The 25892-nt window shown below is 41.0% G+C and overlaps 1 protein-coding gene across 2 annotated transcripts in view; it reads left to right on the top strand.

The window, feature by feature from the left end:
- Nucleotides 1–25892, top strand: part of LOC310988739 (vitamin D3 receptor A) — a 78120-nt gene that overhangs the window by 13065 nt on the left and 39163 nt on the right. The window contains exon 1 of one of the 2 annotated variants that reach the window (XM_083975436.1): nt 23133–23254. The exons of the other annotated variant lie outside the window; for it this stretch is intronic. Within the exon in view, the coding sequence (XP_083831562.1) occupies nt 23158–23254 (97 nt within the window). The 5' untranslated portion in view covers nt 23133–23157. Of the gene's footprint in view, nt 1–23132; nt 23255–25892 lie in introns of those variants that run through there. 2 annotated transcript variants of the gene reach the window in all.

Genomic DNA, 25892 nt, shown 5'->3' with positions numbered 1-25892 from the left:
CTCTGTAACAAGGTTGGACAAGCCACAGCCTCAGAAGCGTGCGTGCGCACACACACACACAGGGTTGGCATGGAGCGATACACACCAGTGTTATTAACATCAAGAGACAGAAAAGAAGGCTCAGGCCACATGGCTGATCTCATAAACTAAAATCGACTGACCACCGTCCTCAAATCGAGCTATTACTGTCAGTCCTCCGATTCCAGCCACATCAAAAGGAAAGATACTATCTTCACCTATTCATTTCACCACCCATGCATGAAGAAGATCACAGCGTACTAATGCCTATACCTGTCGGGTCCAAAAAGTAAAATCAACCCGCACACCTCGACTGTATTTGGCAGAAACAGTGGTATTACAGGTTTACCTTTGAAGCCGCAAGGCAGTGAAATGTTGGAAATTTGAGGAGCTATGTAAACCATTGTTGTTGATACTTGCACTGTATTAACACTAGTGTTTTGGTCTGCTATTGTTATCTAAAGGAACAAAAGTATTGGTTTCTGCCATTTGTATCATGCAAATTATTGTAACATAATGCTGGTGTCAGGTCAGATCTCCAGTGTATACTCACTCTTACCAGTTGTTTCAGTGTGACAACATCCATCCTTTTGTTTGCACGACAATTCTATTGTCAGGTCAAGGTCAGATTTTGTGCAGTCGGTCCATGCGTTGGTATGATGTTACTCGTGTGTGTGATCTACTTTTGGGGCCGTCAAAACAAAGTGGAAGCGTATGTTGACGTGGTGTTGGTGACTGTGGGCATGTGCAAATTGTTACATGCTCACATCTGGCACACTGGTCATGTTACGGTGTGCCAGTCTGTCTTGTGGCCATAATAACGTGTTGTAGGGAAAACATTAATTTATACATGTATGTATTTTGATATTTGTCCATGTTGTTTGTGTGTGTGTGAGGGCTCCAGTGTGTTTGTGTGTATGTGTGCGCGCTGAAAGCTGACACAGCTGTTTGACAGTAACAGCACTGTTTCTCAACACTATCTACAGTTTCACTCTTTGGCTCTCCTCCAATCAACTCCTGCCTCTTCACTCTGTCACCATTTCTCCCCATCTCAGATTTTCTCTTTCTGTCTGTCCTCCCGTTTCACTCTGGGCATGTGTTTGTGGTTTGTTTTCGTGTGTGTGTGTGTGTGTGCGCACACGGCTGTTATTGTGTCCTAGCCTGTAGTGTGTAACGCATTTAAAGCCCTGGAAGGTTCATTTTTGTTTTGAGCTCTTGTAAGTGCAAACTTCCACTTCAGATGGTCACCTAGCTTTTCACGGTATTTCCACAAAGTTGCTTAAAGTTGTTTTTCCTGCTGTTTGTTTACACATCCACACAAATTAGTTGTGTGTTAAAGTCTGAGGATTAAATATCACCTACGTCAGGCAGGCCTCTTACAGTCAGTAGGATCACTGGAATGGGTAAGCTAAGCTCTAAAAAAACAACACATGAGACCTGGAGAGACCCCAGTTACTGTTAGGTGTAGCTGCACAGTTTGTTTCAGGCCTTTTTTATGAGTTAGTTTGGTTTTGATAGAGCTGAAAAAAATTTGGACAGAAGACTGCGGAGCATGTTCTCAGTATTTCACTGGACAGCAGCCATTTCAAACCAAACTTGACATTTTCAATCCGTCTAATCTTCAGAACTGAAAACAGTACACTGCCGCAGTGCAAACAACAACAGCAAAAAAGTGTCATATTTCTACTGTCCCTGTTCCTCAACCATTTAGAATATGAAGCTGCAATGGAACAAGTGGGCTGAGGTGGCAAGTGTGACAATGACTGGACATTGTGAAGAGCCTGTGGGTGTGTCAGTGATATGAAGGGGTGAAAAGTTGACAGTTCACATCCAGGAGATGCTGCTTTTTGCCCTGTTCAACACACTGTAACCTGAATTACTGTCATTTATTTTGTTTTTGTCAGCTGCAAATAATGAGTGACTAATTGTTTTTTGTTCAGTACATACAGTGCAAATTAAGCTATAGCACATTTGCATTAAAATGGTGCAGTGACACTCAGGTTTTAGTTTGTTTACAGTTGTATTGGACGAAGAGTGCAGGCTCTTTAATTGTGCATATTTCTGAGTTTTACGACAGTGCAGCAGGACAATAATATTCACAAAACAACCACCGAGCGCTTTTTCTAATGTGGCTAAACTGGAATGTTTTTGACTGGTCAATTTGGGTTGCCTGACCTCAGTCCAACTTTTACACTCACAAGAAAGAGACTGAAGACAAAATCCCAAAGCAAGCAGGGAGTACAGACGCCTGGCATTGCATCACCTGGAAGAATGAAAGGATGCATTATACAGAGTATTTTACATACACATTTACAAATCATCATTTTCTCCATTGTTTTTCCAAATGCAAAAAAATTGCACAAAGATCGTCTGAAGGAATCCTACTGACATGGTTTAAGATGCAGGCTTTCAGCCCCATCACCCAGGCTAAGAGGCCCCTCTGCTGGCTTGGTGCCAGGGCAAGCAGGGAGGTTAGGTATTTTAATTCACCTTACCTAGGAAAGGAAATTGTTTGCACCAGAGTGAAACAAACAATGGAACCAATTTTTTTGTGACAGTGCAGATGCCATCAGACAGAGCTAATCCTGCAAGAGGGAAACTAAATCATTCTGGATTCTCTCATAAACCCTGTGTGCCCTGAGAACGCATGCAAATAGGGTGAGTGATCAAATTATAGGAGGTATGTCAATATGAACTCTTAAATATTAGTTTACTCTTGTTGATTTCATGTCCCGCTCACCTATGAAGTGACATTAACTGAGTGTACTGTGTGGAATGTGCTGCAGGGGATGCCATGAATCACATGTGCATAATCGTAATATTCTTTTTAACATAGTGTCCCATCCCCTCTAAACTTTTCTGCTGACAGAGTTGCATAACTTTAGAAATTCAGATACACACTAAATCAACCTCTCAATTTTTCCCTACTATGAAATTCCCACTGTCACAACTTCCTCCCCTGGTGATGCCAGAATCCGACTGGACACCTGTCATAGAGTTGAGTGTATTTTGGGCAGAAAGTCCTGATGGAAAAAATCAGTTCAGGACTCACCGCTTTTGCTCACATTGCTGATGGGGAGAGTGCAGACGTTATCGCTTTTGGCAATAATTGTCTTGGCAACAATGCAAATCAAGAAGTGGTTCCAGTTGAGCAGGGGTTACAAATTGTCCGAACTATCAAGATTGATTTGCCTCTGAGCTTAGATCAATTGCAAAATAGTAATGACGTGAAACTCGTGCAAGTTTATCGTGTTTACTGCTGCATTTAGTCCTAAAAAAGAGTCAAAATGAACAGCACTTTCTCCTCAAGTGCTGCCAGTGTCTTTTCCAAGATGTTGAAATGAAATGAATCATAATGGACGGTTGAGAGCACGGCATCAATTATAAACCACTTTGACTGTGATAACTGCAAATAATTTCTTTCAGTACAAAGTTCTACCATTTTCACTTGCTTTAAAATGATGAAAAGTCTTCAATTGCTCATGTCTGTGATGTGGTTAGGCAAGTTTGACATTTAACTGCTCAGATGAGAAGCAGGCAGATAATTTTCAATTCAAAATCACATATATAGTCAGTACCACGCACTTATAACAACAAAACGATTAGGATTCAGATGATTCTGTGCTACATACATGGTAAAATCATATCAGTGGATTAGGTCATGGCTTAAAACACATTGATTATATTCTATTGTTTTGATTGTTTTAACCAAGTGGATTAATTCATCAAAAACAAAACAAAACTGAGGTATCTCAAAGTTGAGTTTTTTAAAGGCTGGAGTTAAATATTAGGATACTTTGTTTACATAATCAATAGGAGGCATTATAAGCTGATATCAAATCAGAACAGTCAATATGAATCAAAACAGCATTTCACATCCAGGCATTCAAATCCTGACCCCTCAAATGGACTAATGGTAAAAGTTGTAAATCTTTGATGATATTTCCACAGATGTAATAACATCTCATGTCACATTTCCATGTTTTTCTACATTTACTTGGGTCATCTTTCACTGGTTTCTCTTCTCCTTTTGTGAAGGGAGGTCCACTAAAAGTAGGAAGTACTGAAGCTGCTTTCCACAGCATTTAGAATATGTGACCAGCTCTTATCATGGCATTTCACAGGAACAATCGGCTTTATCCTGGCTCAACTACTGTCTGCTTTAGGTGATGACGAACACTGATTGGCTTTTATAAACATCCACTTCAACAAATTTGTGCTGTACTTGTGTTTGGGTGAAGTTTGATGACAGTCATCATCCTGGAAAAGCCATGTCCATTGGAATGGTTGGGGGATCTGAACAGGATTTCAGGTGAATTAGCTGTACTTTTACCCTGTGGCGCTGCTTTACAGCATCTGATATATTGTTGAGTTTAATGGAGTCGTAACATCAGATTCAATACCAAAAAGAGGAATTCAACTAGATATGAAGATTATAAATAGGAGACACACATTCAGATTAGGGCTGCACGATAAATCGTTAAAAAACCCACAATCTCGATTCACACCATCCAACACCAACATCTCATTTCTGAATGGAAATGATTCTTCTGTGTTTTATGCATCACAAACAAACGCTCCTATTTTCGTCTATGAGTTTCTCAAGTGTCACCAAACGCCGCACTGTCGTTGCTGTCTCACAGCAGAGATAACAGAGTTCATGGAGCGCAAGATAAAACACAACTGTCATGACACGGTAACTTTGCGTCACAACTTCGTCGGGCAGAACGGGACATGTCACGAAGGAAAGGCCGTTTACGTTGCCGTTAGCCGAGCCGCGGGTCCAGAGCAGAGACGGTAAACACTCTGCTCCAAACGCCACACCGCGGTCAGAGCGTCACGTTTACATGACTCCTGAATAAAAATGAAACACTTAAAAGTAACACTAAACTTTAACAATGGAGACACCTAAATAGTTGGAGCGGATCAAGTAATACAATACATCCATGATTGAGGTCCGGCCGCGTTCACATAACAAATGGACGCGCACCCGAGTGTTCACACTGACCCAAACACACTGCACTCAGGCTCAAAGTTCAGCTGGACCGACCTGAACACTGCTTGTGTGAAAAAAACACCCTTTATTCACTTGCTGTCAGAATTTTACATACATTTTTAGTGCAAACACTTGATATTGACTCTGCTATAACTGGTGTTTAAGTATGTTCAATAAATGTTTTAAAATAACAAGATTAGTCATATAATCACATTTCAAGTCAACTTTTTAACATTGATCTAACGCAAGGCAGTATGGAATCACACCTTCAAAAATCTATTATTTTTATTTTATTTTTCCTTTATTTGTTCGAGAAGGACAGTGTACATTAATGAAAATTTTTAAAAAGATAAAATGTAAATGCACTCAATTATAGCCAAAAGGCTAATTTCCATTGGCAGTCCCCCTGCCAGAAGGAGTATGGCAATGAGACCTATAATAAAAGTAGCAGATGACAGAAAAGACATACATTACACTTTAGCCCCCACCCTCCCACCCGTACGCACACACGCAGAAACACCCTCCAATCCACAACCAGTACTCTCTTTACCCCTCAGCAACACAGCAATGTATACATCCCCCATTCAGGCAAGGGAATATTCATATCATCAACAACAACAACAAGTACACAAATTACAATTAAGCCATGTACTACAGGGGATTCAGGGACTAGTGTTGACAAATTCTACTGGGAAATAAAAACAAATCTACTCCATTCATTAATCTGTTACCTATAGGGCCCTGCCATGTCCTGTGTCAGCCCCCCATCACAAACAACACACTTGCCACTGGACTTAACAAATAAATAATAAACATTTCAATTTGTGAAAAAAAATAGTGCCAGAGCAAAAAAGAAAATGTGATTCACAATTTTCCCGGAATCGTGCAGCTCTATCTCAGATGTAGTTAAGCAGAGAGGCTCTGTGAAGTAAGCTATAAGGGCAGATGTGTTTTACAAACAAGAGTATGGGAAATATATTTATAACAACAATGTTGTAAATTATACGGTCACAACTGCATAATGGACTTGAGGATCTGGCTGTTTGAGGGATTATTGTGGTGGTTATTGTGGGTTAGGTATTAAAAGACCGGACTGAAAAAACCTAGAGGTCATGCACAACAGAGCTCTTTGCTGTTCTACAGAGAGGTGGTGACGCTGATACAAACACATTTTATTTACTGGTATTACTCATATGTTTTGAGGTATTATCCATGTGTAGTATGTATGTGCATGAGGTTGTATATGGACCCATGGGCAGAAGTACAATTAACGATTACAGAAAATGAAAAGCTTTGAAGAGCTCAATTCCAGCTCAGCCTCACATTTCTTCTCTACCCAGCCCCCCTCCCCCCCTGGCAGCTTTCACTGGATTCAGCATCACTTACATAACGCTGTCATTCCATGGATGCCTTGTAACTTAACTGTTTTTTTTCCTCCTACACATTTGTCCTCAAATCAAATGTTTCACCCTCTTTTTTGATGACTTACTTGGATTTAAATATCAGATGCCCTGATGAATCGCCTCTGTTTGTGCCGAAGGACAAATTACTACTGCTGTTCTCTTTGTACCTTTTCTTTTTTATTAGGGATCTCTTGATACCACAGATTTGGTATCCTGAACCAATAACAATGAAAATTCCATGATTCACATTTCACAATACCAACTTAGATATCACAGCAACAAACAGGAAACATATGCATGTTGCTAATGTAAAGTTGACAACTGAAACTAGTTAATCCTGATTTTTGTGTATAGATCTGTGTGACCCTATTTAAACTGCATAGATAATTCCCCCCCCTCATTTCAAGCGCTCACTGTTGCACTGTTTGCAGACTGGCAGCCTATAACTTCTCCCTTATGATCCATGTAATTACACATATGTAAATACATATAGCATTCACTAGGTCTTGGCATTTTATTGAAAAAACAAAACAACAACTTTTTTTTTTTACAAGTTGCTGCAGACCTGTTGCTGCATCTGTAGTTGGTGCTGCCGCTCCGTCTGCCTTTTTCTCTTCCAGCTCATTACACTGCTCTCATCAGTCCCGCAAAAAATCACATCCACGTTACTGTGTAAAAGAAACAAGTACTGTCACATATGCAGGTGCACTGACGCATCCACCCCAGCACAGAGCTGAAATGTAAACAAACAACTGAATTGTAAACGACTTCCTGACCACCTGCATTTCTTTATCTTCCACTAGTGACATGTTCACGAGTGTTTGATCAAAATGTCTGAATCTGAATCAGCTGACCAGAGCTTTGCTATACAGCAGCTGTCGGCACTGGTGTTTTCTCTAAGACATACACCTTCATTCCAGTGAACATAGTGTGTGTGTGTGTGTTCCTGTAAATATCTGCTTGTATACACAGCTGCTGAAATCAGGAAAGTGGTTTTGTTTCCCAAGGATGTATGTTGGTTTACTCAGAGAGGGAAAAAACCAAGCAACAAACAACAGCCACAACAAGTCTAAACAGAGGTAATGATTTGTACTACTCCCTCACTGCCCCCCCCCCCACCCCCCCTCCCGTCCTCTCCCCACTTGCTCTCTGCTCCATATGGTGTCTGTTGGTTGTGGTATTTGTATACTGCAACTCTGTGTGCTTTGTAGCGACTTGGTGAAGACCTCATGCCTGGCCGGGAAACGGGGGAGCATTCGTCTTCTGTGGTACATGTAACTAACGTACACATGCATGCGATTACACACACAACACAAATCCATTAATTCAGGCACATTTGCAGAAGTAAACAGACGAGAGCCCGACTGAACGTCTGCGCACACACTTTGCTCTGCCCACCCCCTCCCTTATTCCACTTGTTTACAGTTGTGCTGGTCACCGCAGAGTCGAAGCTGTCACTCAGAATCAGATCGTGCTTTCACATGTGGTGATTCAGACCGCCTGTTTAAAAAAACAACCATCATGACTGACAGACTTGTACTTTATGGCTTCACCAGAGGCTTGATTCCTATTTTGATAGTTGCTTGTACTTCTGATTGTATGTTTGTCTTCTAATAGTGAAAATGTGTAGTTCTTGCTTGGCCGGGCTCTTATGTGTGACTGGAAGGGTGTGTCATTGTCTGCAATGCCACAACCCAGCCCCCCCCCCCACCACCCCCTTTTTGTTTTTCTCTCCTTGGTCTGCTTTCAAGTACGACAGAAATGCCAAGGAAAATAATCCATAAAAGCAGTGGCAGACGGGACTGTTTCAGTGACATCTCTTGAAGAGAAATTGTTTTCAAGGAAGGAAAGGGTTCTTCACTAGAAGGAATGGGATGTGGAGATCAAAACAAATTCCAGCCAGCAGTTATTTCTAAGACCTTTAATACACAGGAAGTCGGGATTTGAAGCAAACATTTCTTTTGACCATGGTTGAAATAAATTACAGATTTAGAGTCAAAATAGAGACAAATGTTGTCTTTGCATTGATGTTGAATCTTTGGATTCTCAGTGTTTTAATACATTTTTGAAATTTCTATACTTATATTTGCTCGGACTTAGTAAAATTAATAAAAAGAGTTTAAAAGAAAAAGAAAAGAAAAATAATTTAAAAAAAGGGCATCTTTAAGGATTTTTACCTTTTTTTTTTAGGATGACACCACCTGTGAGACAGGTGGGTCTGTGGAGAAACACGGTGGTGGTGGGGGGTGGCATGGAGCACAGGATGAGGTCTGCGCTGGATAGCACTGAGCCTTAATAATGTGCACTCTCTCATGGTTAAAGTCTGTTATTTAATGTTGAAAGAACAGTTAAAATTTGATCGTCTCCCTGTCTGACAGATGCCAGAATTAGTCAGGGATGCAATTTTCCTCTTATGAAGAGCACAGCTTTTTTTTTGCCTTGTGTGCTGCCTGTGTCTTATTTAAATAGAGATGTAGTTCAGTGATTGAAAAACTTCCATGTAACCCCCCCCTCCTGCTCAGTTTTACAACTTGTTCAAATATTCATAAAGACGACGATTCGTTTTTTCAAATTTCTATCCAAAAAACGTGAGTGTTAGTTGGCCAACAGACGAGGGTGCTGACAAGGACAAAGCAGGAGTTATCAAGCCAGCTGAGGCCGGAGCCGTGTTGCTGAGCAGCTTTCTCTGCAGGAGCCGGTCGCACACGCTGTTCATGCGCTTGTAAACACACACACACTCTCTCAAAGACGCCCCGCTGTTTGCAGTCTGCAGGAACTCCTCTAATCTAAGTGATGTATCGAGAGAAACAAGCATCTCTAACGTGTTTTTCACATGTGCTGCACACAGACACACAGCTACTCTCAAACTGCATCTTTTTCTGTCCGTCCATTCTCCCACTCAACACAATTTTGTATTTGGAAGAAATGAAAATCAAAGTCTGTTCTCTACAAAAAACAAGTCACATCTCATAGCTTTTGTTTCAAAGGGATTTTTTGAAGTAATACAATACTGACAATATTTATTTTTATTTAACTGTTTTCTCTTATTTGTTAGAAGCTATGACTGTTTTTGATAAAGGTTTTTTTTTTTTTAATTTAATACCAAAACTCTATGAAAGTAAAACCTTATGAGGTCGTCTGAACTCAGTATATGGACCTTAAAGAGACAATGAATGCAGCATTGGGACAGGTTTATGTAAAAGCTTGTTCTTCAATAACCACTTATCATTTATATGGACAGAGAAACATGCTATATGTTTTTATTTCCCAGCTCAGTACTCAGGAGGCCATACAGTACAAACCCTCCTGGTGCCCCAGCAGCAGGTTAACCTGGTTGGCCCGAGCTTTTATCTCATCACTGTGACATGTGGAGAGATAATACGCAAAGCAATAAATACAAGGTATTTCAAACTAGCTCACTAATTACAAATGGGCTACTTGTGGTGTTGTGGAAAAAGTCAGATGAAGCAGTCAATGTCTCCATAATAGTTCCTGTTTTGCTGTTAATATAGTAACCCCAAACATCCACACTGTAGTAATCTGACCCATTTTACTAGTGGCTGTTTGTTTCTCCCCCATTCTCATTTACAAAATCTCATTTTTAAGGAGTCAAGCCCCCAACTGTTACTCACACTGACTTGCCCTCAGCAAAACAAAACAACAAAACCTACTAAATCTCCACTGTGAAATTCACTGTAGCTTAGTATTAGAACTGGCGCTCAGGCTTTATTACCCTGGTGGGGTTGGCCAGAGCAGCCTGAGCCTCTTTGCTGCAATTCCTCATTAATCAGTGGCTGTTATGAAATTTGTTTATTCTCCAGATACAATTATATATTTTTTTCTCTAAATAGCTTATCTTGCCCAGATTCACACTCGAGCCCTTCTATCAACCATTATAATTTTGATATTAGTAAACATCAGGAGATGGTGGTAGCAAACTAGCCACAGCCACATGTGGGTATTATGGACATCTATCCGACTCCCATGATTACAGGGAGATAAGGTTAAAAAATTGGTATTCTTTATGTTATGTGTTCATCTCTCCCCTTTTGTTCATTTCCTAATTATTGTTATTTTTTGGAGCTGACTGTAAAGCCACCCTATCCCGTATCTTATTTGGACACGTTCATTCCTTTAACTTTATTTTGTCGGTCTGCTGCTCAGTTCTAGGAACGGCATGAGTGTGTCGTCCATGGTATATTGGTGTCTATGTTCTCTCATTCAAGTTCAGCTATGTTTTTATGTACAGGATGTGCCGGAGCTGGTAACTAGAAAAGAGGAAGGGAGAGAGCGGGAGATGGAGGGATGGAGCGAGAGATGAGTCATTTTCTCTGTCAGACACTGTTGTTTTCCACTAAGCCCTGTTATTTTCGCTCATAAAAATCGATGCCAGGTAGTGGGTGGAAAAAGACTCCCTTTTTTTGTTTTCACATTTGGTGTAATTTTATAATGGGGGCAGACTGTGGTTAAACTTGAAACATTTGCATGGACTTGTCCCTATGTAACCTTCATCTCCCTTTTTTCTATTACGAAGACATGTATTGTGAAGTTACTCCATGTATGATTCAAATATGTGGTATGTTACATTGAAACGCTTGAAATATGTGAGCTCTTAAAGGTTTGTCCCCCTCCTAATACTTACAATAATTATAATAATAGTCATTTTTTGTCCTCTTGGGGGCAGCAGAAACAAAACGCTAATATGATGTTACCATATAAATTGATATGGCAAAGACTTTTATTTTACACATTCTGCTGATTGTACTGCTACATTCACAGATTGTCACTTATTTTGTCTGTCAGCGGGTTTCAAGAAAAGTTATCTACTTGAGAGTGAGCAGCTTTTAAACCAAAGATCAGAAATAGTCCATAATAATAATCCATCGAAATGATATGGATTAGAACCGTCTAAGTATTTTCACAGCACTTCGCCCGCACTAATGGTTATCACTTTGCCCAGGATCTTTAGACTGATAGATGGTTGCTAGTTGGTTATAACGCTACAACCTCCATCGCCAACTGCACTGTTGGTCACTCTGTTAAAAGTTCAGTGTCTACAATGCAGTGTTTCCCATTAATTAACCAGACTGTGGCCCGTCACAGTCTCTCACGGAAAAAAATTTAACAGCGTTTCAGCATCTCTCATCTCTGCCAGTCAGCCCCTCCACCTGCCGTCTCTCTCGCGTGCGGTCGCACCACACGTACACACACACACACGTACACACACAGACACGGGCGTAGTACAGATTGTGCAATAAGAAAGGTGCTATGTGTAGATACTCTAAAAGGTCATTTGGTGCCAACCGCTAGACAGCCAGCCTGCTACCTGCAGCTGGCAACAGCGGCCCTTCTGCCCTGTGGTGTAGCGCCACATACCAGTCACTGCCCAAGGCAGTGGAGTTACAATGCAGTTGTTTTTTAAGTTAGACTTGGCTATCCTATCGGCTATGCTGGTGTGCTGTTTGTTAAGTAGCAGGTGTAAAGGTATGATGCTGAGTCTTTGTTGGCTGATAATCAAGCAGCAGTAGTAGTGCTTTCCATTTGGATTCAGTCATCGTGAGCCAAAAATGCTGTAATTAGTTTAAAATGTTTGCCATTTTGTACACTCAAGGGATGAACTGGGGATCGACCGATATGTATTTTCATGACTGATACCAATTATTACAGTAGTAATCAAGGAAACCGATAACCAATATTTGGAACGATATTCATTTGCAGTAAAAATGAAAATGTTCTTGTCAGAATTTAGAATAACACACTGGGGATTAGACTGAATACAGTAAACAGTCTGTTTCTTTTTTGTACACTGTGAAAATCTGTGATAAAAAGACATTTAAAGCAGAAGTAAGCGATCCGGTCGTTTTGGCTAACTTCCTGTCAGCTGATGGAGTTAGCAGTCCCCACCCTCGTCACCACATTTACGCGCATCCCTTGGCTGCACACACAGAGAGGACCGCCCCTTTATGCCGTTCTCTCTCCTCATTGGATAAAGTTTTCTCCTCGGCTTACAGCAGAGCAGAGTGACTGACAGACCCGTGTTTCGGACCAAACACTCTATATAAGTGATTGCTGTCGGAAGATACAACTATTTAAGACTTATATTAACACAAACATTCTGCTTACTTCTGCTTTAATTTTTGTAGAATAATACTTGAACTCCAACAGATCTTGGTTTGGTGGGCGGGACATTGTTATACAGCTAAGAGTGGTGACTTCAGGCAGAGAGACGGCTACATTAGAGCCAAAGGAGTGTGTTTAAAAAAAAAAAAAAAAAATTATTGGTTATCGGTGAAAAAACAGCCAATATCGAAAACATGCCGAGTATCGGCCGATATTATCTGCCATGTCGATCCCTAGGATGATAAACACAACTCAAATCACTGTGACCATAACAATCCATGCAAGGGTTACAAGTTGCCTGCCCCCACAGGTGCAACAGTGCACACACCCACACAGTTCAGGAGAGCGGTGTGTGTGTGTGTGTGTGTGTGTGTGTGTGTGTGTGTGTGTGTGTGTGTGTGTGTGTGTGTGTGTGTGTGTGTGTGTGTGTGTGTGTGTGTGTGTGTGTGTGTGTGTGTGTGTGTGTGAGTGAGATCAGCAAAGATAAGTGTTAAGTGTCGGTACTTTATTATCATGTCATAACTATGCATGGTTGTTTGGATTTGGAGCAAGTTTCATGGCTCCAGACTCCAGGAGTCCATAAAACCCACAACCTGTGACATTTAGAAAAGGGACGCTCCCTCGGTTACCGGCATGGTGCAACTTGTCTCTTCACAGGATGCTGTGAGATCTCATGGTAAAAGTCAGCTTTGGTGATCTCGTATGGAAGCAGTGAATATTCAGTTTGCAGGAGCCCTGCTGCCTCTGTGGTTGATAGACAGACTCTGGTGGCAAGCATGCCAGCTTAAAAAAAAACAAATAACAGGAATGAAAGAAACCCCTCTGAATCGTCCTCTATGACAGTGAATAGGAACGAATCGAGTAGTATTAGATTAGTGGCATGAATGTATTGAACCGAGGCAAAATACAGATGCAACAGAACTGAATTAGATAATGTGGGTTTTGAATGGAGGCTTATGCACATGTTTGGTTCTGAAAGAGCTCTTTCAAGGGGCCATTTGCTCTCAGTTAAGCTGCCTGTGAGAGTTTCTTCTTTTATCACAGTGGCTATTCTCTTGCCTGGCGGCGGCCGCTGCTGCTGCTCCGGCTGCACTGTAACAGCTTCTTTCCCGCCATAACTGGTAGAGGATTATGTTCTGGCCTTACAGTGGCTTCACAGTTGAAGCCATTGTGGAGAATTCATTGGTAATTATCATCTTTATTTATTGCACTATAGATTTGCGACAGTTATTCCTGCGAGACCACACATGTGATGCTATGTATGTGATGCTATTACCTCAATAACCAAATGTTTTGTGCACAAGGTTTTATATTTTTTGTAATGAGAGGGACATTTTTCAAAACATACTCAACATCTAATCAAAACATACTATGCAATCAGTTGAGCAAATGGTGCGGCATGGCAAATTGCCCACCAGCTGATTCTGTGTTGTTCAACACTTGTCCTTCACAGGACACATGCACGCACAAACACACACATGTGCTCGCAGGCCTTAAAATGACAGCGCCTCTCTGTATCTATAGAAACAAACATGTTTATCTATTTTTATACTTTTAGCTGATATTATATAACTCTGTGTGTTTCTGCTGTTTGATATTAGCTGTGGATACAGGGGTTCGATGTAAACAAGCTGGAATTTAATCAAGAACAACATCCATTTATTGCTCCATTTAGCTTTTATTGTTTACAACAGCTGACAGTCTTAGGATCAGGTTACAATTACAATATTCCTTCTTTTGTATGCGTTTTCTTGAAGGAATCAAGATTTCTTTCCAGCAGCTTTAGATTTTGTGCCACTTAACCTGAGACAACAGATTTTATGGTTTATTAGGTTTGATTTAAGACAGATATGCAACAAGCCAAGTTGGGGGAATAGCAGCAGAACAATGAAAACTTAAAGACAAAACAAATTAATTTTTAATTATTTATCTATGAATTATGCTTTATTATTTTTAAATTGAGCAATGGAAAGTATAATGCCTCTTTCTCTTATTAAGCTACCTTGGGACCAGAGATTTAATGTTTAGCTGGTTGATCCTCTGTCCCTCTAGACCTGTTTGTGTGAATGATCCCTGTGCTTAGCTGTGTGATACCTCCCTCAGATTAGAGTCATTAAAAATTGAGATGCGTGTGTGTGTGATTACACCTTAAGGTTGTTGTGAGAAATCTGAAAGTGACACGTGATTCTGCCTCCTCCAAACACACAAAGCTGCCATCTCTTATTTCTCTTAACACGGAGAAGAAGTTCCATTGTACACGGTGCCAAGTGTACCAATGGTTACGTGTCATTAGAGCAGATAACCCTCTACAGTAGATAGCCCTAGATTTACAGTCCTATCTGCATTACATCATGAAATCCATACTGTGTGTCCTAGATCTCTCGTTCCACTATCCTTTTATCCTTCAACTCATTTACAGCATCCACTGTCCACGTGCGTGACTCGTACTCTGTATAAAACTTTTAAAGCTATTATGTAATCCTCTCTTCAGTATGTACATGATGTACAGTCAGTTGTGCTATCATGCACGATGAAGTTTCTGAATAAATAAATATTTGTGAGAGTAACATTATTTATTAATTCTAATTCCATAATGCCTCAGGTTATTAATAGATTTTTTTCCAGTGAGGGGTTATTATTTATCCATCTTCATCACCCACTGTATGATTATTTTGTCAGTGATGATAAAACCTGAAATAAATTACCGCAGATATTGGCAAAAATATACTTAAGTCTGGTTCTGCAGTTTGGGCTGAAATTATTAGGAAACGGTGTGTGTGGATATTTAACACCCCCATTATCTTGAAGAAGTCAGGCTCTCCTCCTTCAGTGAGAGGCCCTTCTGCTTCACTGAGTGCCAGGCTCTTCTCCTCCAGTGCTCCTCTCCTTTTAACAGCTTGCCAAGCCACATCAGGGAATGTGAAAGGCTCTGTTTTCAAGCGCAGACTCAAGTTCCATCACTCCAGCTTATTATATGCTAACCCCCTCGCCCTGACCCCGAAACCACGTCCGCTGTCACAACCCTGGTTTTTACGAGGCGTCGCTTCTCTCATCTGATACGTTTCTGTCCTTCCTGTGTCGTCTCTCTGTTTGTTTTCTAGTTTGACTGTTGTAAAACTGGCCGAGAGCACGCCACTAAATACACTTCAGATTCCTGTGGAGTTTAAATGTGATCTTTGAGTGTGTGTGTGTGTGTGTGTGTGTGTATGTGCTGTTGGTGGATGGAAGGAGGGGCTGGTTTTTTTTTTGGTGGGGGGGGGGGTATTGATTTACACCTGCATACTTGGCAGTCTAGACGAGTCCCCCCACCCCACCCACCCCACAATACTGCAGTGGAAGATAACGTGGTCTTACGTCGCTATTATAACTGTTATTACCTGCTCAACAACGATGCTGGCAGCTGCTCACAGGGGCCAGTTGTGTGCCCAGTGTGTCAAGTCCCAGAATGACAGGAAACTAGAATCGGAAACAGAATCGGAAGAGGAAACATGGGAGATTTCGTTTTGTTTTTGTGCGTACAGTGTGTGTGTGTGTGTGTGTGTGTGTCTGTCTGTCTGTTTCAGGGAGCTGTACATCTGTCGGAGGACGGTATTTTATATGGAGTTTTTAAACTTTGACTTGGTGCATTAGTTGTGCAAATTAAACCCGTGTCCTTTTTTTAATAGCAATGTGTGGGTGTGTTTACCATCTGTATGAATCTCCTTCTCCTCAACCTAACGCCCACACCCATTAACACTTTGAAATAGTGTATAAAAGGAATTCATTGCTCTCACTTTAAAGAGCATAAAGAGCACTATGGACTACAGTTGCATACCGGGGGGGCTTATCCCATCTGCTTTTGGCTCCTTTTGGTTTGGCCTCCCCACACACATAACACTTTGAAGAAAAGGAGCGAACAGGGTTGACATTCCCACCAGTTAAAAACTGGAGAATGAAGGATCCTTCTTGCATGTCCTTGTAAAAATAATGCTTGATAGAAATGTAACTGCGTTTATGCCAAGAGTAGAGTGATAGTTTATTTTTCTCTGACCAAGGCGACTGCTTCCTCAGCGGCTCTTAACTTACTACTTCAGTTCAGTCACAACAATTCAAAGCTCATCTCGTAAAAAAGTAACACTTATTCTGTGACCCAAATATGGACGGATCACTTCATAACTTTAAATCATTACTTTAAAAGAAGTGATTGATCTATGAAAAAAAAACATGGTTTTCTTCAACAATTTTCGAGAATAAACAATCTCAGCGCATTAACAATTTATGTTAACAATCAACTTCCTCCTCTGACCTCCCACTCCCCCACCTTTCCCACTCATTTCTCTATTGTCTTTGGTCTTTTCACTAGCATGTGTGCATTTGTCTGTGTGTGTGTTTAACTCATGGAGTTGAGGCGCAGTGATTGGCTGAGGAGCATCACATGACCAGTGCCATAATAGCTGTGCTAGAAACAATAGAACCGCCTCCAATAATTAATGGGTCAGTCCACCACCCTAGTCCAGACTGAAACATTGCAGCATCTTTAAAATGGCTTAACTTGATATTGGTATATACTGTGTACTTTTTGTTTGTAGTGCTAATTTGCAAATTTTAGCTTCTTGACATGCTAAATTGATATAGTGAACATCTACAAACACCAAACACACCACCATTAAAATACTACAACTACATGCTTTTGGCAGAAGTTCTTTTCAGTAGTTTATTAAAATAATTATAGTTATTTCTTTTCTTTGCATTCACTCAACTAAAAGACTGAAGTGAAACTTTTCCCCTGTCCTTCATGATTGGAACTGAACAGCGAGCGATGCCCTCAGGAGGAGACGGTCTGCTCTGTGTTTGTATTGTAGCTTTTTGTCTGCAGCATAGCAGCAAAATGCAATTTCAGATATTTCAGATATTTCAGAAATGCCACACCAACCACAGCTAATGGAGCAATTGTCCAATAACTATTTAATATTACTGAAAGGAAACTATTTTCTGACAAGTTTGTTTTGGACTCTAAAAAGAATGTTAAATGAATGTAAAGTGAGAAATAGTTCGCTCAGAGTGCTGCCTGGCCACATCAAGCACCTTACAGTTCACTGAGCTAATATGTTAGTTTTGGACTGTTGCCTTTAAAAAATTTTTTTTTTCACTTTGACATGGAGCTTGTTGGCAGGGTGAGCCATTATTTTATTTATTTTTTAATGTGTAACTGTGACAGTGTGATGAAATCCCAAGGACTCTGCTTTTTGGACTGGAGGTTTAATTTCACAACAACATAATGGTGTAACTGGGCTGGTAATATTAATAATAATATTATTATTATTTGAATTGTTATTTTAATTTACGCCACATTATTTAAAATTATTAGCACATTTAAAGTCAATAAATAATTTAGATAATAATTTACATAAACTTTAATAAAACTTTAAATCCTGCATGCTCTCTTCCTCTCTGCCCTAAGACACTTAGATGTATACAGTATTACATTAGATTTCTCAAAAGTTTCTACTTACTTTCCCATCGTGCCAGCCATATCATGTCAGGCTTTGGGATATCTAACTCTTTCATTAAATGAATGAGACAAGTATTGCTTTTATGTCTCTAGAATTGTTTATAATGACTCATGATTCATAATAAATATCAGGTTGACCATTGTCTCATCATCACAGCATCCACCAAAAAACTCATACTCTTATTCACTGTCTTGGGTGAGTGATCCTAACATGCACAGGGGAATCACCGATAAAACATTTGCTGTTAAAGAAGTTGTCAATTGCAGCGATTGGCCCATTGTCGATACATTTAAACTGTCCAGTTACTGAAATGATTGACTTGACTTCACCAAAGTGAATTATGGGTGCTGCTGCATTATTCAGATCTTGTTCTTCTTAAGCAGAGAGAAATGCATGAGCGCATTCTGCTGGAATGTATCCATTGCCATCAGCGGCGTGTTCAACAGGGGGTATGACTCTCCACCATGCCATCCTCCTCATGCCCCCTCATTTTCACTGTGTCTTAATTTAAAATGGCTAATCTCAGTATGAACGTCCTCAGGCTATTTGAAGGCTTAGGGAATTCCCAGTACCATAAGTTCACCGCTCTGCAGCATTCCAGTGTCATGTGGTTCTCACCATTGGCTTATAAGGCCAATAACATAAAGCAGTCAGCAGACCTGTCATCCACCTCATTATTCAGGTCAGAAGACTGTTGTTGTCTTCAACTTGTCTCAAGTTGGATGTGTGGTCATTTCTGTGCCTCATGTTTACATCATGCTGTTGTTTGAATCTTATTGCTCACTATCAGATTGATAATGAGCAATAAAACAATAGCCAGGTCATAATGCCTTGCTTAACCTGTTATTGTTGGTTTGTACTCAAGGATCATTTAACGTGCTTTGAAGCTGCTCTAATCAATGTTTTATGTTAATGGTGCATCAAATGTAAATCGTGAGAACCCACTTATGATGTGTTCTGCAATCTATGCACTTCTCTTCAGCCCCACAGATCACTTTAAAATCTTCAAGCTTTTTTGCTTACAACTTAATGTTTGTATCAAAACACTTGTGATAAACACTTCTGTCGGAGCGTTTATCGTCAGTTTAGATCAAAATAAAAAGATGACTGCTGTTTATGGCCCGTCTAACGACAAACTGGCACCTACTTCTGGCTTCTATAAAAGGTGTGTGTGTGTGTGTGTGTGCGCGCACGTGTTCTGCCAAGATGCAGCAGTTGTTATGCTCATTAATTTAAATTATTTAATATCAAAATGGCTGTAATGAATGCTACATCAAAGACCTCAATCTGCATGTGAACAAACCACTATGATGATGCTTAACACATTTTTCTAATTTTACATTCTCGGAGAATTGACCGAATTATGGGCCGTAAAACCAAGAGTTGCTGAGTTGCAGAGTCTAACTGAACTTTAATAACCTTATCACACTCCCTTCATTTCGTGACATCATATAGGGTTGTTGTGGAACATTCACTGAGATCATAGACTGTTTGCCCAGAGGTTCCCTTTGAGTTTAGGGAATCCTTCTTCTTTCTTTCTTTGGTTTTTGTTTTCTCTTATTTCTCCTTCCTCCTACTTTCTTCTTTCTGTCTTTCGTTTCCTCTCTGCCTCATCATTGTTTAGTGTTTCTTTAATGTAGAATCTCTCCTACTGCCCTCATTGTCCTATTTTATTTCTTCACTCATCTTCTTGTCTTTAATTACATTTCCATTGGAACCTTTTCAACAATTGACACATTTGTCCCTCTTCCACTCCCCCTCCTCTCATTCCCTAACCTAAACTCTTTCCTCATGTCAGTGATGGCATGTACTATGTTTGTGGAGTTTGCCCTCACCCCGCTGACCCCAATTATCAGGTTAACCATTAACCTTCAGGTTTCACCTTGCTGGCCCTTTGGCCCTCACTCTGTGTCATTACTGACATAGCTACAGGCTGTTCTAGTCCATGCTGCATCAAATATGCACACTTCTGGGTAGAGGAGAGGGCCAGAGAAGTAAAGGGAAGTATCTGGTGTGATGGGAGTGAGTGATAGGAAACAGTCAAAGTGTTAAAGAAGAGGTAAGCCAGAGGAGTGTCGAGAGTATCACTGAATAGCCCGATCAACTGGAGGAAGGAAGGCAGAGGAAGAGTGTAAAGTGGTGGTTTTTACATCTGGACTTGGAGGGATTTTTATTCTGGAGGTGTGTCGAGTGCAAGCTGCTGCGTTTGGCTGCTGCAAGGAAAATGAGGGACGCTCTCGCATAGTAGAGAAAGGTCAGTTGTAGCTGCCAGCGCTGCTTGGTTGGATTGAATGCGATAATATCCTCTGTGCTTCTTAGAAGATACAGTATAATTTGACTTTGTTATTTATTTATGTTAATTCCTCTGGGTTTCCACCTGCAGCAGCTGAATGCTTCATCTCAGCCCGTGTTATTTTTTCATTAAGGAGCTAATGTAATGATTCATTGTTTGGCAACGTTACCAATATACTATCTGTGTACACTACAGCAGACACAACAGATGTAGGCAGACACTATGACAAACAAATGAATTTATTTTTAAGAAAGTCAAAGTTATCCAATTGTCTCTTCAAAATGGATCGCTGTACATTTTGTTGTAATTCTGACTGTCGCCTTTCTGCCCTGATGAGCATCCGTCGTGTGTCATGGATCCACATATATGTGAATTAAATTACATTAAGAACTTGTTAGGGGTGGCAAGTCGCCTCAAAGTAAGAACATACTGGGTTCAGTTCTTTCTGTTGGAGTTTGCATGTTCTCCCTGCACCTGTGTCGGTTCTCCCTGGGTTCTCCGGCTTCTTCCCACAGTCCACAGACATGTGCAACAGGTTGATTGGCAACTCTTAACTGGCCATAGGTGTGGATGTCAGTGTTATTCTCTATACGTCAGCCCTGTGATAGACTAGCGACCTGTCCTGCCCTCACCCTAATGCTGCGTTCACATGGAGTCTGGCAGACGGCAAATGCCGCCGGACGGAACGGCAAAAACAAACAAAGGGTCCGACGGGACGGCATGACGGCAAAACGCATCACTATGTTGCTATGGCGATGTCGACATACTCAACTCATACTTCACATCCGGTTGAGGAAACCGTTGCGGCAGACGGCAAAAGTTCAAATATTTTAACTCCGGACGGCATTGCTGTTTGTCGTTGGCGGCGATGGTATTTTTTTTCCGGCCTCCCACAAGTTTTACCGTCGTTCTCTCGTCCACTAACATGACATCCGGTTTGCCGTCTGCCGGACTCCATGTGAACGCAGCATAAATCTGTTTGGATTGGCTCCAGCCCTCCTGTGACCCTGCACAGATGAGTGGAATGAACAATGAATATGGGGGACGGACATAATAGTCTCCCATAGTCTCCTTCGGCAGCTCCTAAAATGGTTTAAACTCTCAGATTCAGCCCTAACAATCAGACAAACAAACTACAGTGGAAGGTATCGTGTCGATATGACATCAATAGGTTTTGTCACCGAATCTCTAGATCACATTAGGGATGAGACGTGTGTGTTAAAGAGCCAGTGTGTCCACTTCAGCCTGTAAACACGGTCACCGAAACGAAACTCAAGACGACGGAGCGGCAGCCACCAAGCACACATCACGTATCTAGTGCGCTCCTCGCCTCACTGACCTTTTCCGAAATCATCACCTGTTCAGACTTTCTGTCACTCCGTCTGCCAACTGGGCCATAGTAACACTATATGCAGGAATGTTGGAAATGAGCTACTTAACACTGTTATGTGTTGTAGTGTGACGTGTAAAGTGATTAATTACATTGCGTAACGCTTTCTCAGGTTTCATCAGCCCCAGATCTGACGCTTATGTGCAGTGTTTTTCTGCGCTGCTCTGTGTTTATCCTTAAATAGCCCAGAGATTACTGCCGTAAGATTGTCGAAAACAAGCTTCTCTATTTTCCTCATTAGATGTTAATTGAATGTAATTACAGTAATAGAGTGTAGTTAGAGTAATATCCATTACTCCAGGTGGTTTGGTGTTTGGTGGGTCCTCACGAAACGACAAAAACATCGGGTTGCATGTGCTGAGGTGGTCATCATCGCAGGCCGCTGGACCACACAGAAACTCTCTGTCCTGACAGCTTCACTGGATGAATGCTCAGACGGCGTCTTCTCCTGCCAGAACGAGGCAGCCAACGACCTTCGCCTTTTCCTTTGGTTGTTAATAAGCTGAAGAAAGAGATGGTGAACATGGAGGCGCATACGGGTCCTTGGAGAAAAATGACTAATAATTAATCTTTGTGTTGTTCGAAAATATTTAGCTTGGAGTTTGACTCATGAATTGGTTTGAGTGTGTGCCATATTTAATGTTGTGGAAATATTTCCCAGTGGAATCAGTGGGTGGGCTTTTTTGGGGGGGAGGGGAGGGGGAGGACAAGGTGATTTGATGTTATTTATCCTAAAGGGATTTAACTGGAAACAGAAAATGAATTAATTTAATGTGGAGCTTTTACTGCTTATGTAATTTGTCTTTTTTTGTATAACTACGTGGACATCTCACAAGACCAAAAAAAACCAAAACAAAAAACACCCAGAAAAAAAAACCTCCCCCCCCCCCCCCCTCAGCTCTGTGTCTCTAGTGCTCTCCACCACCTCTCTGCCGTCCACCAGATCACACTTTACGTCATCAGATCTGGTCTGAATTACTGGGCTGTTTTAATTTGTTATTTGTTTATCTTGGACCACCTCGGAGGGGAAGGCAGAGGCATCCTCACAGTCAGGAGTCCATTGTTTCCATGGCTGAATCTAACGTAGAAACAATGGTCTAATACGAAATTCAAGTCGCATAATGTCCGTGTTGGTATTGAATATTCAGGCTGACTCAACCGCTAGACAAAGACTCCTCTGTGTGGGTTGTAAGTAAAACGATGAACATCCAGAATATTATCTCTCTGAATTAGCAGCTTGACACGAACATTAAATACTTTAATCGACCCTACAATTGTGGGAAATTGGATAATTTTTTTTTGCTTTACTGGATGTACAGCATTAGGCTTGAAAACAGTCACTCACTCCATTACGACTGGGGAGAGTGCCATTTGGACTAAAGGGGCCATATTTGAATGAGCGAAGCTTCAGCAGGGAACACAAAGTACAGCAGCACCAACTGACAATGAGTCTGCAAACAAAAACTCTTGCATTTTTTTTTATTAATCTGTTTCAGAAACGTTTGGTCTGTAAATTCAGCTCCATGGTTGCACCTTTGCATGGTAAGAATACTCTAATGTTTTTTTCTTTAACCTATTTTAACTTTGCATCGGTTTCCAGTCTTGCATCATAACGTCCTGTTTGTGTGAAGGCTAGTACACCGTGTGGCTGCAGAATTCCTCCATTGACACTGCATGACATGGTGTCCAGTCAATCAGCTGGTGTCCCTTTGCCCTTATTTACATACTCTGGATAAGGATGTATTGATCGCCCTGGAGCGGAGCCTCAGCTCTTCTCCGCATGCATGCAGAGAGCGAGATTCATCCGGCATTCGCCTCAGGAAATTTACATGAACTTAAATGAATAGATAATAAACATGTCATATCCCCCCATGTCTTGAATGAAACACACTCAGGAGGTGAAGGACTGTGTTAGACACATGTTGCCTGAGTACGTTACAGCTTCAGTTCTCGCTAAGCCATTACAATTAAGCTGCCAGGAACAGCACTGGGCAGATCATGTGACACCCTCGGGCCTAGAGAGACTTTCTGCTGCCGCACACATCCATTACAAACAGCTGTAAACTGTGGGGACAATTTCCTGATTTTCAGAAAGTATAAGTTGTGTGACGTTCTTGCCCCGGGCCGCATGGCCCTAGAAGGAAAAAAGAGCATCCAGTGCAAAGTGGAAAGTTGAGTTCATTTTATTTTTATTTTATTTACCTAATCCTCACTTGCCTCTTTGTTTTCTTATACCTGTATTTATCCAGCCATCTATTGTTGCTTCCTTAACAAGATTAGTTCACTTTCCTTCCTCCTTCACCCTTTCACTCCCTTTTCTCTCTTGCCTCTTTTTTCCTCTCTCCTTCCCGCCTCAATTTTTTTCATTACTTCATTCCTTTCTTTACAAGCTCCTCTCTGTCTCCCCTTCTCTTCCTCTTGTTCCTCCCTCCCCGTCTCCTTGTCAGCCTGCCAACAGACCGACGGCCCGTACGTTTTCATCCTCTGCCTAGAAAACAAGGTCTAAAGTTCAAAGCTGCTGTTGTGGATTGGCGGCAGGGGAGGGAACACAGGAGGAGGCCAGGCCTGGGTCAAAACAGATCGGAATATCACCTCCTATGTGGAATTTTAATCCAATCAGATGCCACATTTCGATTTCCATCCTCAAAATCACTTGTGAATTAGATAAGATAAGGTAGGGGCTTCTTGATAGAAAGTTAAAAATCAAAATTACATGTGGAATTTGTTTATGTACATCATGTTTAATGTACCATCAGGGGATTTCCACAGATTATTAAGCCAGCTAACAGTGTATTGATCCCACTGAAGTGGATATTTGTGAGATGAGTGTCATGCAGTTAAACTGAATTGATATTTGCGTGTATTTCTCGCACATTTCTCTTGGTGCTTTTAATCTGAAAAATGAGGGCGATGTATTTTGAAGGAGAAGTCATTTTCATCCCAGTGCGTACCTGCCACAGGGCTTGTATGTGATTTCATTTCATTAACATATTATTCATTTGCACAGCAGGCTTATTAGGCTGTGTGTGTGTGTGTGTGTGTGTGTGCACTTATATATATGATTTGTATATTTATGTGCCTCCATTTGAGAGGGGGAGAGAGTGAGCGAGGGTGCCCACCTGTACGTACACCAGCACAGCTTCCTCCAGCCCCTGTTATTACAGTGCCTGTGTAAAACACCCTCCCACTATCTCGCAGTTGGCTGGCTCAACATCCAGACAGTCAGCAGCATCTACAGCATGTCTCCTCCTGGTGAGTGGGTGTGTGTGAAGTAGATGAAAACCTGCTCTGGCCAGGCTGCGAAAAATTGTGAACGTGGCTGTATGTTGTCTGAAGAGAGGGGAAAAAAAAAAGAGAGGTCAGCATCTACAAAAAGAGCCTGTATTTATAGCTAATGCACATAAGTGGTGTTGTCTTACATGTACAGTACATCAGAGTATGTTGGGTGTGTTACTAATTTATTGATGACTTATTACTCAGTATTAAGAATAAGATGCATTGTGGCTTTTTTAGTTAGTGACATGTGGTCTATCACATGTTGTAGTGATTTTCAAATAAGATGTAAATAGTGTGTTGACAACAGCGATGCATGCATTAGTTGCTTTGATTTAAAGTCAGTTTCTATTTCCTGGTAGAAACAAGATTTAATAGACCCTGAGGAGTTTGCGTTTGGTTATAAAAGAATCTCATATTGATGAATCTACATTACCTGTCTTTATAGTTATTTTGATATTATTATTTAGTGGTTCAACTCACCCAGCTTTTCCTAGTTTCAGTTTCCCGGACGCTGCCCGGCGGGTCATGGGAATAAAATATGGGGTGCTTGCATGATTTCATAATCCCTGCATTTCTGTTGCAAAAAAGTCACACATCTTCGCAGAAAGCTGACAAATATTGCAAGTTAACGTCACACAGAAGCAGCCATTTTCCTCCTGTTGCCCTGGGAACGTTATGAAGTGACGTAATTACGCGACCCACAGTTTTTGCAAGTTTCCACAATTTTTGCTAAGCATCACAATTTCATTTCATCGTATTAAATTGCATAAATACTCCACATACTATATTGCATCACTTTTTTTTTTCTTTTTTTTTTTTTAGAAAAACCTGATGCATAATGAAGGATTTTTGCCCGGAACAATCACAAAAATACTCTTTGTTTTTCTGGAAGGACTGATGTCTG

The sequence above is a fragment of the Trachurus trachurus genome (genome assembly GCF_905171665.1).
Source record: "Trachurus trachurus genome assembly, chromosome: 7".
NCBI lineage: Eukaryota > Metazoa > Chordata > Actinopteri > Carangiformes > Carangidae > Trachurus > Trachurus trachurus.
The sequence above is the reverse complement of the archived record's forward strand: the minus strand, read 5'-3'. Positions and strand labels throughout refer to the sequence as shown.